The 18,377-nt window shown below is 31.7% G+C and overlaps 3 protein-coding genes across 3 annotated transcripts; 1 reads left to right on the top strand and 2 right to left on the bottom strand.

The window, feature by feature from the left end:
• Positions 1-965: 965 nt before the first annotated feature.
• LOC110228023 lies at positions 966-1,906 on the bottom strand. Its single transcript, XM_021024070.1, has 2 exons — positions 1,864-1,906; positions 966-1,776 (listed from the first exon to the last, which is right to left on the bottom strand). Exon 2 carries the CDS (start codon positions 1,699-1,701, stop codon positions 1,093-1,095), a length of 609 nt encoding a protein of 202 aa, XP_020879729.1. The 5' UTR covers positions 1,702-1,776; positions 1,864-1,906; the 3' UTR covers positions 966-1,092.
• Positions 1,907-2,123: 217 nt separating this feature from the next.
• Positions 2,124-4,310, bottom strand: LOC9311458. The gene is made up of 5 exons (XM_021025058.1): positions 4,251-4,310; positions 3,279-4,135; positions 2,586-3,194; positions 2,203-2,347; positions 2,124-2,128 (listed from the first exon to the last, which is right to left on the bottom strand). Exons 1-5 carry the CDS (start codon positions 4,273-4,275, stop codon positions 2,124-2,126), a joined length of 1,641 nt encoding a protein of 546 aa, XP_020880717.1. The 5' UTR covers positions 4,276-4,310.
• A 9,549-nt stretch (positions 4,311-13,859) lies between these two features.
• Positions 13,860-16,279, top strand: LOC110228099. Its single transcript, XM_021024252.1, has one exon. It carries the CDS (start codon positions 13,900-13,902, stop codon positions 15,934-15,936), a length of 2,037 nt encoding a protein of 678 aa, XP_020879911.1. The 5' UTR covers positions 13,860-13,899; the 3' UTR covers positions 15,937-16,279.
• Positions 16,280-18,377: the final 2,098 nt, after the last annotated feature.

Here is an 18,377-nt window from a genome sequence, read left to right as displayed (position 1 = left end):
AAGTATTTGATTATTTTGATTCTAAAAATAATTAATATTTTGAGTTTATAATTATAGTTTTGGATATTATTTTTGGGTATCTTATAGGTTTTTGGATATTTCGGTTAACCGTTTGGTTATCGGTTCGGTTCGGTTCGGTTTCGGTTAGTTTGGATAGGGGATTTTACAAACCATTCGGTTATTTTAAAAACTTCGGTTCGGATATGGTTCGGTTTTTTTCGGTTCGGTTCGGTCGGTTATTTGGTTAGCGGTTTTTTTGCCCAGGCCTAGCTGATGATGTGTATACCACTGCCACTTGGAGATCGTTATATGAGGAAACTATTAATCCAATTGGTGTTCCCGAAGAAGAATGGCGTGTCCCAGAGGAGGTTGCAGCTGCAATTGTGTTACCACCTGAAACAAGAAGACAACCTGGTCGACGAAGAAAACGAAGATATGAAACGGCTGAAGACAAGATAAAAGCGTCACAACAATCACAATTGTCAAAGAGACATAGGTGTAGTCGTTGTGGAAAAGAAGGCCATAATCGAACAACATGTGACATAGCTATATGATTAAGGTTTGTCTAACTACTGGTTGTAATCTTAAATAGAGACTTTAAAAATTGTCTTTTGCTAACGGTTTTGTTTTTAATTTACAGGATTAGAAAGCAACTTCAAATTATGAGCAGCTTCATGTTTTTCCGATTCACTACCATGGGAGGTTGCGGGGGTTCAGTTCTTAGTTTTTGATTTTATTCTAATAATTTTCGTTTTGCTTTTTTGAGTATTACATTCACTTATACTTATATTTTTGTTTTTGTGTTTTGATTTATGGATTCAGTATTAGTTAAGTTTGTGGTTTAGTTTTGAACAATAGATTCACTTCTACTTATGATCATTTTTTGTTCCTGCGTTTGTCTCTAATGTTTGTGTTCATAATCAAGTTTGTAATGGATCAAATTATACATGAGCTAATAGGAGATATTAGAGACGAACTCAAGGAACTTACTTTCATAAAACGCCTAAATAATTAGGAAAAAAAAAACAAAGGTCATACAAAATACATGTCGCAAGAGTAGGACAAAAAAAAACACCATAATGCTAATTAATCTCAATCAATTTCAAGGATATCCGACGATTGATGTGGAGGTTTATAGTTCTTCATTCGCTCAATTAAGATAGGATCATGAGCAGCCTCCCAAAGGTCTACAGCAATCTTCATGCGCGCCTCTTTGATGTTCCCATCGTTTATCAAATCCATGCTTAGATTAAGCATATGACACTCAATGTGTTTCAATGCATACACTCCGCAATCACACATAGTAGTGTTCAGATTTTTAGGCACCTTGACGTTTATTATCTCATATTGTGTCAATAGAGGGACTTTTCCATATACCTTCCCGTGCACGTCTTTCACAATCCTTGGGATGATGTATGCAAACATTTCCACGTTTCTTCTGTTGTTGTTGCCGAAACAATCGAAGACTTCAACAGTTCTTAAAACAAAGTTGACGCAAATAGAAATCCAGTGACTATTATTGACGTTTACCGGAGCATAAATTCTGTCGAAATCCAAAGCCCAACTTTTACCCGTCTTTCCATGAGATGGGGACTCACCGGTGACGAAATCAATAAGCCGACTATCCCATTTGTGGGTCTTTTTATTTTTCATGAACTTTGGGTATTCGTTTTTGATTCGCGCGCTAAACTCGCAACTCATAAACCCAACACGAGCTGAATTCAGTCGGCGTAAAGATGTGGATTCCCGATGTAAGTACAGTACTGCATCTATTTCCTGCGTTGCAATTATTTTTAAAAACAAGTTAGTATTTATCGAAATGAATACGTAATCAGTCATGAAAAAAAAAATAGTAAAACTTACATCGTTGCCTAGCCATTCTTTTTGATCAATCAGACGCTTAAATAGTGCATCAGTTAGATGAGATGGACCGAGTTTTGGAACATCACGACTGTAATGAAGGTAAAACAAAAAGAATAAACAATTATACAATCAGGTATATTTAAAAGATATAAAAATAGAATCATAGGACTTACTTTACGTTCCTAAACCATGCTTCAAAAGCAGTCCATCTAGCTTCAGGTAAGTATACCAACACCGCGTCAACGTCATATTTACCCGAATCACCCTTATCATTCCAATCCATAAACTCTGCAGTGTCGTCTTTGCGCTGTTGTTTCTCGAGGTTTTGTGAAAATATACCCTGTGATGGATCAAAACCCGGTGCTTGTGATTTTTGAGAAAGATGCCCCATTTCTTTTTGCAGAAAATCTGGATCTTGCGAATCCATATTAAGGTCTATTTCACCCGGACGGGTGAATAATTCATGAAACAGACAATTATCGTCCTGCAAAGACAGTCAATGTAAATATCAAAACAAAAACAAACAAAATAACTAAGTCTGAAATTACAATACATGCCTTTAAATATTATAATGCATAAGTTACTAAATAGCCTAATTACAAGGTTTTACATAAGTTTTTACTTCTTACGAAAGCTACAAACACAAAACATATAACAGAATTACAATGTCATACAATGCTAAAATACAACAACAGAAGCTTTGGTTTTTATTTTTAACGTACCACTGGTTGACCATTACCGAATGGTGGTGCCTTGTCTTTTTTCGAATTCTCATCCATAGTGATCACTGCTTTCTTGAGTGTTGCTACATCTAGCTCTATCTTTCCTAATTTGTTGCTTACTTCTTGCCCAAAATGCTTGAAAGAAGTTTCAAACATTTCTCTGATGAATGTTTTCATCTCTTCATCAAAACCATGTGGTGCGGCTGGAGCTCTTTGACATAACAGTTTCATCTTCCTTGTCTGTGCACCGTGATCACCGTCCTTACTCCTTCTCTTCTTTGAACTTGTCGCCATTTCATGCTCATTACTCTGCAAACCAGAGAGTAGGCTACCTTCAACAGTGACATTCGCCTCTTCCTTGTCATTTGTATGTATCTCACCTTGACCTTCCACATAGCCATCTTCTACTAAATCCTCATCTATCGTTTCTTCCTCGACATCAGGACTCTCAACAGCATCCCACTCAAAGTCAGAAAAATCATAACCAGTTCTTATCAAAGCGTTTAAGTTCTTCAAAGCAACATCACTGTTCTCACCTTGCCTCAGGAAATCCACTGACTCATATACATCATAATTTCCTGTGATGGAAATGTATGGATATACAATATCCTGCAGAATAATATTTACTTATCAGAAATACAGCAAACCCATATGAATTGTTGAGTATATATGTATGAAAATTAAGCTACTAACCTCTGCTGTCATTCCTGTCTCTAATTCGATAATTTCTTGATAAGAAACTTTTGCTGCCCCTTTCCAGTTAGAACATCTAAGAGAAGCTCCCAAGTTCTTGTTAAGCTTCACTCCTAATATTCCTCCTATTTTAGGAACTGCTTCCATAGCCCATATCTGTAGTGCAATTGAGAAACCATCAAGGGCGTAGCTTTTAGTCTTCTTCAAGTCCTTTTTTGCGTTTGTGATCGACTCGACAAGATAGTCAAACGAATGTAAACCCCAAGGATACGCCCTTAACTTCTCAAGATCCATCACCAATTTGATGTAATGTACTGGAATAGCTTTCTTCTCATCTTTCGCAATTACCAAACCAGCAATCACACACAAATAGACAAATCTAATCCTATCTACTTTACCCCACTTGTGAACTGCTCCTAGATGCGTAGACATCATCGTCTTAATGCATATCTTCTCCTCTCTTTTCAGCAACTTGCTCCAAAACCCCTTATCATCTTTCCAAGTATCTAAATCATACTTGAAATCATCATTGTATTTCAGCCCAGTCACTGCGTAGAACTCTTGCAAAGAAAATCGGAGAGGCTTGTTTCCAAACACAAACCAGAGCTCATGTTGTTTTCTTGTTACCAATTGTCTACACATTAGGCTGTGCACCAGACGACCCGAATAATGTAAACCATTTTCGTATATGGCGAAGACTTGTGCAAACAGAGGATCAGACTTCACTTTCTCATACTCTATTGGCAAAGCATCCTTGATTTTCCTAAGTATCGATAATCTGCAGCTGTTGTTAATTTTCTCAACTTGAGGCTCTTTACCATGTCCGAAAAGGAGCTTGGGAAACTCCTTAGTAGTGGCTGCACATAAAAAACAAACATATGTAAATAAAACCATTCACAGTGATGACTAATTATAGTGCATAGTTGCAGTTAGCAAACAAAAATTAGTATGTTAAAGTACTTGATGTCTTACTCGTGCTTCCTAGATTGTTTTCCATTGATAACCTTTGATGTAATGTAGATCCAAAACCTGAAAATAGAGAACAAACTAGCTATATCAAATATTTAAAGTTATTAAGAGACAAAACACTTGATATAAAAATAAGACCCTAAACAACGTGAATCTTTCCTCAATCTAAATTTTTACATATTCCATTATCACAGTTTGAGGCATGTATATCTCACTAAATGGAGACATCTACAAGATTATACACAAAGATGATTCAAAGAGCTAGAGGACTTAATAAATCAATTAGCAATTAAAATTTGGAGTTTTACAACACAAAAACTGAAATCTCTAAACGAGTAACACAAATTCAAAGAACATAACCAAATATATAGAGCAACTAATACACTCCTACGTTTGAGGAGATTATTTTAAGATCAAAGAATGATTCAAGCTAAGCCTTTTTCAAACTCAAGCAACGTCGGAAAAAATAACAATGTGATTCCAGTCTAGCAGTTTCCCTTCTTAAGCAATGGTGATATGGATATATAGATCATAGTAACTCAGTCAAACTAAATTATCGTTTTTACATGCTAGCAAAGCAAAACATGCCTAAGCAAATTCTTTCAAGCCCATCGAAAACCACAATGCATAAACAAATATCCGGTATTGCTATCCAAGCTTTTATCTTCAATTTAGCTTGTATACCTTTGGACCTGTTAAGTGATCAGAATTTTTACCCAGATATCAGATCAGGTATACTAGGTTCTTATGACAATGAAAGAGAATGGAAAGAGCAATTTTTTCTAGACCATTAGAGTAATCTGCGTTTCTTTTCCTGGCATCAATCTTATTTCTAACCTTAGATAGATATTAGCCAATGATTCCTCTACCCGAAATTTTTTAAGAAAAAACCATAGCTAGCTATTGCTAACTGATAAGCTAATGTTAAATCGCAAAATTTACAGTTGCGTCTTAAAAGAGATTCACAAACACATATACATTAACATGAATCAAAGAGATAGAAGACTTAATCAATAATTGATGTTGTGACACTTGAAACGCATGAAAGGAATCTAGGAACAAAACAAACAAAGGAATCTACATGCAATTGAAATTTGGAATTTTAAAACTCACAAAATTGAAACTTCAAATCTGAACTACACGAATTCAAAGAAATTAACAAATCTACATGCAAACTGAAATAAACTCTTGCAAATTACACTAAATCGAGAGAACAAGAAAGGAGAGAGACGAACCAATAGAAGACAACAGAGGAGAGAGACGAACCAATAGGAAACTTCAAGCTGAAATCAAGAGGAAGCAAGACGGCGCCAGACACAGAGACGGCAGAGGAATCGCCGGCGACGACGATTGAGAGAAGACAGAGGAATCGCCGGCGGCGACGATTGAGAGAAGACAGAGGAATTTCCCGACAGATGTTTTTTTTTTTCTTCTTTTCGTCAAACAAGTCTTTTATTAGGTCTTCGTGAAAGACTCTCTTTCATTTGGAGTTTTTGTGATTTTATTATTTCTATTTTAATTTTGTAAAACCAATTAGGAAGTTTTATTTTTAAAATGAAATTTGTGAGAAAATGAGGGTAAAATTGGGTTTTTTATTTTTAAAAACCTATTTGACCAATCTACAAAAAAAGGGGATATATGGACAAATTTTTAAGTAGATATCCTTTATTTCCAATTTTCCCATAAATTACCTCTCAATAGATCCAGGAATATCACGCAATCAAAAAAAACTTTACCTCTCTTACCGGCGAAAAACGACTTACATATTATAATGGCTACTACATTATAACTTTTCAAGGGATTCTGGACTTATGTCCTTACAAAAACCGTTTGACAAGTAGAGGTTAAGATCTACCACTCATGTGCACAAATACAAAATCAATACTTGAGAGTCTGTTGAATTGGTGTTGGCCAATGAATTTAATTCTTAAGATTTGAAAATATTTAATGAAATATTTTACACTTACAAAATAGTCACTCAAATCCTTGCAATAATCTCGATTAAAGATTATTTAATCAAATCTCTAAATCAGATATTTTCTTAAATTCTATATTCTTCTTTCATGCTTTGGATTTGTGAATAAAACTATATTATGGATTGGTAATTATAAAGATTTGTAGAATATTTAAACGTGACAAAAAATTATTTTAATATTAAATTATGAAATTATATATGTTTAACGGGTTAATCGTAAAAACACCAAAAGATTGATCGTATAACTTACTAAACAAAAAAATTGTAAAAATCTAACATTCTTATATATCAAAATAAGTGTTAATCTCCTTCGACACCTCTTTTTTTTTTTTTCGTCTCCTCCTTTGACACCTCTAAATGTGTAATTGACTAATTGAAATATTACAATATTATATTCTATGGGTTAAATCTAAAGATATTAAAAATTTAATTAATCATATAATTTTAATACTAAAAGTTTTATACACATTTAATATTGCTAAGTAAATAAATAAAATATGACCCCGCGGTATACCGCGGGTTAAATTTTACTTTTATGTGTATAACTAGATCTGGATCCGCACCTTCGTGCGGGGTAAATTTCATAAAATTGCAAATCTTAAAACTTTTAAACTAAAAATAGTAAAAAAATATATAAAATGTGAAAATATTATAGTTTTGATTGATATACAATAGTGTTACAAAAACAATTTTATTTTATGTGGTGTATTAATAGTTTGGTGTAAATGGATAAAATTATGGTTAGTGAAGAGTTTTGTGTAAATGTTTTAAAACAATAGTGTGTTAACCATGGGAAAACACATGATAATTTTTTCATTGTTGTAATAATAATTTTCTAAATTAATCTTTAAACTGATTATATTATTATATGGTCTGACAACTTTAATGTAGTGATACATATGTTACATATGTTATTTTTTATGTAGTGGGCAACATTTTATAGTCTACAAATAAAGCCTTATTAGCCTAATATATATTTACTGATTTTTTAACATTATTATATTTAATTAAAAATAAATCAAAACATGATATGAAAGTTTGGATTGTCTAGGGCTTATGAATTGCATTCAAATAACAAAATATTTCGAGATTTTGACGAATATAAAATCTCTAATTTATTCAAGGAATAGTCTATATATTTTTTTTGTCATCCGTAATTAAATAGAGCTCAAAAGAGTCATTCATGCGGAATGTTGTTTACATAAGTGATATGAAGCGGTTCTGTACGAATTTTTCGTGCTAGATGATGCACTTTTACATTAGCACAACGAGAAATTAAAGATAAAGAGAAGTTGGAGAACTCTTCCTTATCGCTCTGAAATTCCTCTAGATACACTGAGAAGGCAAATTTCAAAATACAAAATATCCTATATTTCAAAATACAAAATATCTAGTTTATGTTATATTTGGGAAATATAATAACTGTTTCTTAAAACATTGGAATAATCAAATTTACTTTTTATTTCATCCATCTAAACTAATCAAAATTAATTAGTATAGTTTTATTATGGAAATTTTAAAAATCAAAAATAAACTATGATTTGTTATTTTTCAATTATATTAAATTGGACTGTCGCTTCCGGAAATATCTAACATTACCTTGCCAAATTAAATAAGTTAACATATCTACAATTTCAAAAAAAATTCTTCCATTAATCAGAATTTATTAGTATATTTTCTTAAAGAAATAAATTAAAATCAAAATATTTTTGTTTTTAATCAAAATTGATTTTTTTTTTGTTTTCCGAAAATATTTCAAAATATATTACAAAATTAAATAAGTTTACATATATACAATTTTGAAATTAATAGTTAGATTTTTTCTGGAAACTACTTTAAAAGATTTCAATAAATCTTGGGTATTAATTTGTTTATTTTATGGGAACTACTTCAAACAATTTCCATAAATATTGGGTAGTTGTTAATTTGTTGATTTAATTTTGGATTTTGTTTTATATAAAAAAACAAATATCAAATGGATATTATATTTTTTTGAGAAATTGTTAAAAATGCCTCTTTTGAGATATCCCTTTTCAAAAATACCCCTTTTGAGAGTCCATTTTTAAGTTTGCCCTCTTTTAATTTTTAATGACCATTTTACCCTTATTTGAAACAAAATTAGGTCCACAAAATACAAAATATTTTTTGACGGGAAAAATGATCCCGCAAATTTTTGGCGGAAAACGTGATCCCGCAATTTTTTTCGCCAAAATTTTTTTTTTCGGGAAAAGTGATCCGCAATTTTTTTGGCGGGAAAAATTTACAAGGTATTTTAAAGGTCTTACAGAGTATTTACAAGTGTTTTGTAAGGTTTTACAATGTATTTTAAAAGGTTTTACAAGGTACTTATAAGGTTTTATAAGGTATTTATAACTTGTAAAACCTTATAAAAAACTTGTAAAACCTTATAACTTGTAAAACTTTATAAAATAGCTTGTAAAATCTTATAATATCTTATAAATACTTTATAAATACGTTGTAAACCTTATAAATATCATGTAAAAACCTTTAAAATACCTTGTAAATTTTTCCCGCCAAAAAAATTGCGAAATTACTTTTCCCGCAAAAAAAAATTTTTGGCGGGAAAAAGTTTTACGGAAAAATTTTACAAGGTATTTTAAAGGTTTTACAAGTTTTTACAAAATCAAATTTGTAATTTTGATGTGTGCACATTCTCATGTTTTCCTTATATATTTGTGATATCTTTTATTAAAAGAAGGGTAATTTAGGCATTTTGTACATAAAAAGGGGTATTTTTAAAAATGGACAGCCAAATGAGGCATTTTTGAAAATGGGTATTGAAAAATGGGCATTTTTGTGAGTCTCCCTATTTTTTTTCTTTTTCAAATTCAAATATACCAATGACATTCTTTGTAATTAATCTACCAAAATAAGGTTACTTATGTTTGAGTGATTCCCAATTAATAGTATAGATATAAATTATTAAAAATATTTGACAATATATATATATATATATATATAACATGTTTCGATGAAAACTAATATATATGCCTATATTTATTTATATATTATATATATACATATATATTTATTAAAATAATAAGTATCATATATAGATGTTATAAATAAGTATCATATATAAATATATGTGTAAATATATTTATATAATTTTGAAGAAAAACTAGTAAGAAATTGACTCATAATTCGACTAATTCGTTCCGAACACATGAAATATAGTCTGTCTTTATTTTCAAATTTTGTTTAAAATATACTTTATTTAACACCAAACACATCCACTATATATATAAATATAAATATCTATATATATTTTCTTTTTAAAGGTAAATAAAAGATTTTAATTAGATACGAAAATATATTTTAATAAGATAATATATATATATATATATATATATTTATATATATTTATAGAAATAAGATTATTCATAAAATTAAATAGCATAAGATTTACCGGTGACACGTAACTAGTATGATTCAAGAGATGGTAAAAAAAGGACTAATTAATGAGAGAAGAGGAAGATGTTAATACATGTGCTTAAAATTTTGTTCTTTTTACCAAACTGTTCTCTTCCAGAAACACTAATAAATAAGAGCACAGCTCCAAGTTAGGGCGAGAGATCTTTTTTCTTTGATAATGATTTTACTGGTGAGGCCATGAAGAAGTATTGTTGTGAGCCGATGCTTCAAAATAAGCTTTTTCAGCAACATCTAATCTGTCTTGAAACATTATCCACTCTGTCCTGCATCTTTCTCTCACTTGAAAATGCCAATAAAGATACAAGTCAGATAGAGACTAGGGTATTGCCTGTATTATCCAATATTCCATCGGTATTTACCCCTTCCCATGGATGTTTCCCTCTCCCTCGTTGTCCCTGTCAGATTTTTGATGCACAAAGAAAAAAAAAAGGGGAACATTAACCATCCTGTTCAATGCATTTACATCACACGCTAATGTCGTAAAATATACAATTACTAGATATTTTTACCGCATGAACGGAAATGTGTCATACCCTACATAACCGCATCAAGAACTAATTTTTGAAAAAAAAAAGGAGAACTATTTTTAAATTTCTTATAATATTTCTATAGGCCTTGATCTTAATAAATATATGACTATATGATTAATACAACTACTCTCTAAAGTCTTGAAATGCAAGGCACTGGTTTGTTTATATATATTCAATGGAGAAGTTCTGTTACATATCCTGCTTCCCATACTTTATTCTTCTTCTTTCAACGCAGTGTCTATATTTTTCCACTGATCATAGCCAACCGTAAATGTAACTAGATAATAGATACTGCTGCTTGATTGTTAAATCATGCATGACATACCAACAAAATGTGACATGATCTTGAAGCCATTCTCTAATAAAAGCCAGTAGATTCAAATTTATGAACCTCATTCGATGATGGGTTCAAAGATAATGAATACCTCAACGTGTGTTGTTTATAATTTAGTTGAGTTATGGGCTAAATTTTGGGTGAGTGTTTCCTATTATTTAGGTGTCAGTTATTGTTTGTTTATCTCTATTTAAGTTGTTTACGTTTGTGAAGCTTCATATTAAGAGAAATTTGTATTAAGAAAATAGTTTTTGTGTTCTTGTGACACAACTCTTTGGCTTTGAAGAGGGACCACCGACCACCTATCAGTGGTATCAAAGCACTTCTATCATTCCTAACACAAAAAAAAAAAAATACAAATTCAAGAGCTTAACTTAAACACAAATATTTAATGATCTGAACTTGATACAGCTAATTAACTCAACTTTATTTGTCTTCAGGGTAATTATTTTCTATTACTAATTAAAAAATGAAGAAACCTTACGTGTTTAGTGTTAGAAGAAAATAAAGAAGTCGAAGTAAAGTAACTAACATGGCAGACATAACTATAAATTAACAGAGACTAACGTGCTCACTAGTTGTCTAGTTGTATTAATATAGATTTGTCAACGAAAATACTGCTTGACTCAGTCGCCGTGACCGACGAACCGGAATTTTTCTCTTCGCCCCACGAGTTTTAGCCATCATCAGTTGGAATTTCAACATAGGGAAACGAGAGAGAGATTGGGATTCTAGGGTTAGAAAATGAAATCGATTTGGGGATTAGGTTTAAGTTCCCCCAAATCGTCAAAACGACGTCGTTTTATCGATTAGAATAAACAATATCGTTTTCAGATAACGGAAAAGTTAAACGGAAGTTTAACACCGTAAACCTTGTCTGTTAGCCTACTTAACGATGTGTCTAAAATGGCGAGTCAAAAAAACTTCGCTAATTAATTGTAAAGTCAACAAAAACTTTATGATTTAAATGTCTTCATCGTAGTCTAAGATTAAATCGTCCCAAATTTGAAAGTTCATGATTTTTTTGACATTTTCCCCATAAATTAATAATGTTGAGACCATGATATTTTATTAATTTATAGTGATATTAATTTATCTATAATGTAAATTAATAGTGTAAATTAATATTTATTAATTTATAGAAAGTTTTCTTTCAATTGTGAATTTTTTTATAAAAAAATACGAGCTAAAACAATGTGATCTAAATAAAAATAATGTTTTGGATGTTATAAATTTTATAGTTTTAGCCTTAAACACTTAATATTTTGAAGAAAAAAATAATTTATTTTGACAATGAATAACAACGATTATAGAATTCACATATACAAACGATATGCATAAATTTAAAGTTCACAAATAGTGACATTCATTGTTGTATTTTAAAAACTTATACGACTATTAAAACAAAAATTATGCATATTCAAAATTTGAAAACTTACAAAAACTTTTGGCTATTTTTATGAAAAACACTAAAACTATTATAGATGTATATATATATATATATATATACAAATTTACATGATTATTAATTTATGATATTATTAGGACTATATTTTTACATAGGGATTTCAAAAAACTTATTATCTTATTATCTTATCGAATTTGGTTAATTTTTACACTGGCCCGGGACTGACCAAATTTATTAATTTATCGTGTTTATTAATTTATCGAATATTAATTTATAGAGGTTCTACTGTATATAACAAGTAGCATTGGTATAGTTAAGAGTATATAGAGGAACAATTATATTGATCCATTATAAATAAGAAGAGTGTGTAAACAAATAGAATTAAGGAAAAATAATATTTTTTGTTTTAAGTATTTTTAATATAAGCGAAATAATTTTTAAATAAACTGTGATAAAAATCAGCAACTAATGTTTAAATTATCTTCCATTAATAAGTTGGCAAGAGGAAGAGCAAAAATAAGAAAATAAAGAAGAGATAATTAGATAGGAGACTCTAGATTTGGGAAAAATTAGCTTTTTGGTAATTTAATATAGAGTCCAAAACAATGTAATATTTAGTCCACTTTTATGCCTAAACTAATCCCACGCGTTTCTCTGTTTCGAATTATTTCTATCGTTATAAGTGAAACAAACACGTCAAATTCTCTCTTGACTCTTGAATGTTCATTTGCTTCACATGTTCATCTTTTTCCCAAGTCTCATCATCTCTTTCTAACACCATTGTCCAATTTTTCCCTATTCAGATTTAACTGGTTCGTTGTGTATATTATTCACTTTGCTGTGTCGTGTATACTATCTACTCCGATGCGTCGGAGAATTCGCTGTATATACTATTCACTCTGTCACGCAGGAGAATCCGGATATTTTATTTATTTATCTAGATTCTCTGATATCTCTTTAAGGATTCAGTTATATCTGCATTTTTGAGTTATAGATATATGTTTGGATGCCCAATTGTTTTTTGCGTGGATGTCCAAATTTTTTTGTAGATCTATATTTAAATATTTATAAATATAAAAATGTTAATAACTCTTTCTAATACGTGGTTACATGTATATAAATGTTACTAACGCTCTATATATGTGTTTACATGTATATAAATACTAATAACACTCTACATACGTTTTCGTTTTCTTTTTTGTAGCTCTACGTTTTCGCAATAAATTAAATAGCTTATTTATTAGGTTAGTTCAACTGATGAACATTTATTACTTGTTAGTTGCTTTTTCGTTTCTCTAAAAAGTCAAAAGTGTTGCTCCCACGTGCATCGTTAAAAGTGGAGGTAGTTTTCTCGTAAATATTCTGAACTTTAAACCTATTTGTTAACTTTATATCTCTATTGAAAACCATAAACCCATAATGTTGAATACCTAATTTCCTATCTCATTTTTGTCTCTGCACAAATTGACTCAATAAAGAAGTCGACATAAACAAACTAACATGGCAGACAAAACTAAGAAAAATTAATAACTTCGATATTAATTAGTGTTTAAATTAAAAATTAAACAAATTCGATATCACCTAATTAAATAGCCATTTCAATATTATTAATGAAATCAAATCAATTTCAGGGTAATTATTTTCTGTTATTTAATAAATAAAAATAATAATAATAAAAAAACTTGCATGTTGAGAGTTGGAAAAGTCAAAGATAGGAAAGAAAAAAGTCATAATATACAAACTAGCATGGAAAACAAAACTAGATAAATAAAACAAAGACAAACGACGTGCCTACTAGTTGTATTACTAATAGACTTGTCAACGTCTAAATTAATGTATCTAATAATGTAACAAGTAGAATTGCTATAACTAGAATTGCTATATAGAGAGACACAACTATATTGATCCATTATAACACAAAACCAAAGTGCTACTATCCAAACATAAATATGCATACGGCAACCGCCCCGGTCTTTAAGTTTCGCGGACATGAGCATGATCTATTCATCGTTCACACTGTTTCTCTCCAGTGTGATGCTTGCGATCGACGGACTGGTGTTGGCTACGTATGCAATGAATGCGACTTTTCTATTCACCACAGTTGTGCATTTTTGTTCAACATACCGGAGATATTCGACCACCCTTCTCATGTTGGACATTGTCTTAAACTTCTCACAACCGGCGCTCCTCATCACACCGACCCAACATGTCATCTTTGCGGTAAAAACACCAAGAGCATTCTTTATCATTGCTCTGATTGTAAACTCAATTTGGACATTGTTTGCATAAGTCGCCACATATTTTCATCTTCCCAAGACCATCTGCTTGTGCCATGGCACCACCATCCTATACAAATATGTTACACAGATATTTGTGCCTTTTGTAACGGGGGTAACGAACTTGGCTGCCTCTGCCTTCTTTGCGGGTTTAGGATTCATCTGACATGTGTCTCCGTATTTGACTCACCGGAGATCACTCACCCTTCTCATGTCAGACACCCTCTTAAGCTTCTCACCGATGGAGCTCCAATTTACACAGATCCAAGATGTCATATATGTGGAGAAGACACTCGGCACTTACTTTATCATTGTGATATTTGTAAGTTCAACTTGGATCTGCCTTGTGCGATTAAAAGCCCTCCACTAATTGCTCTTTCAAATATGAAGGTCCATGAGCATACACTCACACTCATGCCAAGATTGATCTCCTTCGTTTGTGATGCTTGTGGGACGGAAGGCGACCGTTCTCCTTACATCTGTGTTCAATGTGATTTCATGATCTTCCATCAAAAGTGTGCTCAATTACCACGTGTCATTCATGTCAATCACCATGATCACCGCGTTTCTTACAAGTATCCTCTTGGTCCTGGAGAATGGAGATGTGGAGTTTGCTGGGAAGAGATTGATTGGTCATATGGGGCTTATTCATGTTCTCTTTGTCCTAATTACGCTATTCACTCATTGTGTGCAACAAGGAAAGATGTGTGGGATGGAAAAGAGCTCGATGGAGTACCTGAAGAAGTTGAAGATATCGAGCCATTTAAGAGGAATGATGACAACACAATCACTCACTTCACTCATGAACATAACCTTATGACCCTCAACAAAGACGGTGAAGAAAGCAGCTTGTGTGGAGCATGTGTTCGTCCCATCAGTTCTTACACATTCTACAAGTGTTCAGAATCAGATTGCAGTTTCATCCTCCATGAAACGTGTGCTAATTTACGCAAGAAGAAACGACATTTTCTGAGCCCAGAACAGCTAGTTCTATCTCAATGGAAAAACTATGATAGCTTCCCAAGATGTTGTGACGCTTGTCTTCTAGTTTGCTCTGAAGGATTCATGTATGGTGCGATGTTTGACTTAGTATGCAGTTCCATTGATGTACCTTTTATCCATGGAAGTCATCCTCATCATTTACTCTATCTTAAACTACAAGACGGTCACTTTAAGACTTGCCAGAGCTGTGGCTTCGATCATACTAAAGTTGTCCTAGGTTGTGGCAAATGCAATTATTTTCTGGATTTTCGTTGCGCCACTCTACCATTAACGGTAAGACTTCCCATCTATGATGATCATCCACTCACTCTTTGTTATGGTGAGAAGGCAAGCGGCAAATATTGGTGTGATATTTGTGAAAGAGAAACAAAACCAGAGACTTGGTTCTACACTTGTTTAGATTGCGGGGTCACTTTGCATATTTTATGTGTACTTGGGGATATTAGGTATGCCAAACCAGGAGGAAAGATTTGTGAGGGGTTTGAATTGCAACTCAACAGTAGTTCCACACGACCAATTTGCCTCAACTGTCGTTGTCGTTGCCCAGGTACCTTCTTTATTAATTTTGTTGGCTACGGCGAAGTTCATGATGACTACAACGGGTTCTTCTGTTCTTTTTATTGTTTAAAATCTTTCATATTTCGTGGTAGTAACGAGTATCATACCATGTGCCCTCCATGGGTTAAAAAGTTAGAACCCAACACTTGATGAGGTGGTAGTTAACTTTTGAGTTTAAAACTCATATGTTGCCCCTGCCAATCGTTAGTCTACCGCCAAATCAAGTGGCCTATTTTAATTGGTTGCGAATTTCGCTTTTTTTTTAGGGTTTTTATATCCATTTTTCTATCATGTTGTATTAGTCTTAAGTTTCTTTTTAACAAAATTCGGGTAGTTTGTTTAGCTACTCGAACAAAAACCCGTGTATCTTTCGTTTTCCATGTAAGTTTATTAGTTTTAGACTGGCTCTCTTTAGAAAAGAATATGTATCTGTAACCGATAATTAACTTAATGAAATGGAGTTTGGTTGTCAAAAAAAAAAACTCATACGTTGCCTTCGTGTTTTTAATTTTTATTTTATTGTATGAGCTTGAATTGAATGTTGTTGTAAATTATTCACGAGAATTTGTCTGCGTCCATTTTACATTACCTGACGACTTCAACATGATCACACATACGATCATATGCATCTTTCCGTGCCTCGGTGCAGCTTCGGCTCTGGACTACAACTTCATATATTAATAGAGAAACATTTTTATTTTTATTATTATTTAACTTATCTATATTTATTCCTAAACCATGAATTATTTTAATTTTAATTTCAAGCACATTTAAATATTCATAAATTTGCCAAAACAATTATTTCCAAAATATTAAATCTCTTTTATTTTAATTAACACCCTAACACTACAAGAAAACATAGCCATTTCCGAGGAAAATTTCCGACGAAATGTTTGGTCGGAAATTTTCCGACAGGTTTCCGACGAGTTTCCGAGGAAAAATAAATTCGTCGGAAAATTGTCGAAAAAAAAGAAAAATTTCCGACGATCACAAATTCGTCAGAACTTTGTCGGAAGGATTCATCGGAAAACATGGAAAATTACGACTATTTAATTTTGTCGGAAATTGGTCGGAAATTGGTCGGAAACTCGTCGGAATACTCGTCGTAAATATTAGGTGAACACATGTTTATTCACTGCACATTTTCCGACAAAATTCCGACGCTTTGGTCGGAAATATAAGTCGGAAAAATCGTCAGAAATTATTAGTTTAAACCTTTAATATTTCCGACGAAGTTCCGACGAAATTTAAGTCGGAAAGTTTTGTTAGTCGGAAATTTGTCGGAAATTATTTCTTTAATCATTTTTATTTTAAAAAAACGAAAAAATAAATAATTTATAATAAATAAATAAATAATTAATTTCGTCGGAAAGTCGTCAGAAATATTATTTTGAATTTTTTTTTTGAAAAAATTAAATAATTTATAATTAAGTAAATAATTAATTTCGTCGGAAATTCGTCGGAAATTTCTACGTTCGTCGGAATTTTGTCGGAAATTTATGATTTTTCATGTTCCCGCCTTTGTACATTCAATTCAAATGAATTTACCGCGTTTTGTAGTTTCCGACAAATTTCCGACGAAATACATCGTCGGAAATTTTTTCTATATATAGCAAATGAGTTTTCATCCTTTCCACAATTCCAAACACAACAATCTCAATCTCTATTAACATCTTCTTCTCTCTACATCAAACATCATTCCTTTGTTGACAAAAAAAAAAAAAAACATCATTCCTTTTTTTTTAAAGTTCAACATTTTTATTCTCTTCTTCAATTAATAGAGACATTTATGTATTTATATATTTATTCATTTTAATTAATTTAATTTTAATTCTCATTTGTTGATAATGAAAATTGGTTATGTGACAATTAATCTATTTTTGTAGATATTCAATAATTATTTTAATTTTAAGTATAATACTCTTATTTGTTTTTTTTGTTTTTTTTTTAAAATAGAAAAGTTGTCGGAATTTTGTCGGAACTAATTTCGGTATATATTTATTTTTATTTTAAAAGTGGTCTGAAATTTCCGACGAATTTCCGACCACTATATGAATAGTCGTCGGAAATTTGTCGGAAATTTCCGACAAAATTCCGACAAATATTTCCGACAACATTTCCGACAAATAGTTTTCGTCGATAATTTCCGACGAATTTCCGACAACTTATGGTTTCCGACCAGAGAATTCCGACGAATGTGATTTTGTCGGAAATATGTCGGAATATGCTATTTCCGACGAATTTCCGACCAATACCTTTGTCGGAAATTGTGATGTTTTCTTGTAGTGTAATTACTAATATCGTAATCTAGTTACTTTTTTCTTTTCACACCCTAATCTAGTTACTTTTTTTTTTGGTGTGTCATAGGGAGGCAATGCCTCCCCGAACTTTATTACTAAACTGAAAAAATACAAACTAAATTCGGACATGCCTTGGAAACGCAGTTCCTCGGACATCATCCTCAACAATCGTCGCCACAGAAGGTGGGACAACCTCTAAAAAATGAAAACCTAAAGGTAATGAAAACGCATAGTTAGCTAACCCGTCGGCAAGACGGTTAGCCTCCCTATACACATGAGAAATTCGGACAA

This window comes from Arabidopsis lyrata (genome assembly GCF_000004255.2).
Source record: "Arabidopsis lyrata subsp. lyrata unplaced genomic scaffold ARALYscaffold_5, whole genome shotgun sequence".
Classification (NCBI taxonomy): Eukaryota; Viridiplantae; Streptophyta; class Magnoliopsida; order Brassicales; family Brassicaceae; genus Arabidopsis; species Arabidopsis lyrata.
The sequence above is the reverse complement of the archived record's forward strand: the minus strand, read 5'-3'. Positions and strand labels throughout refer to the sequence as shown.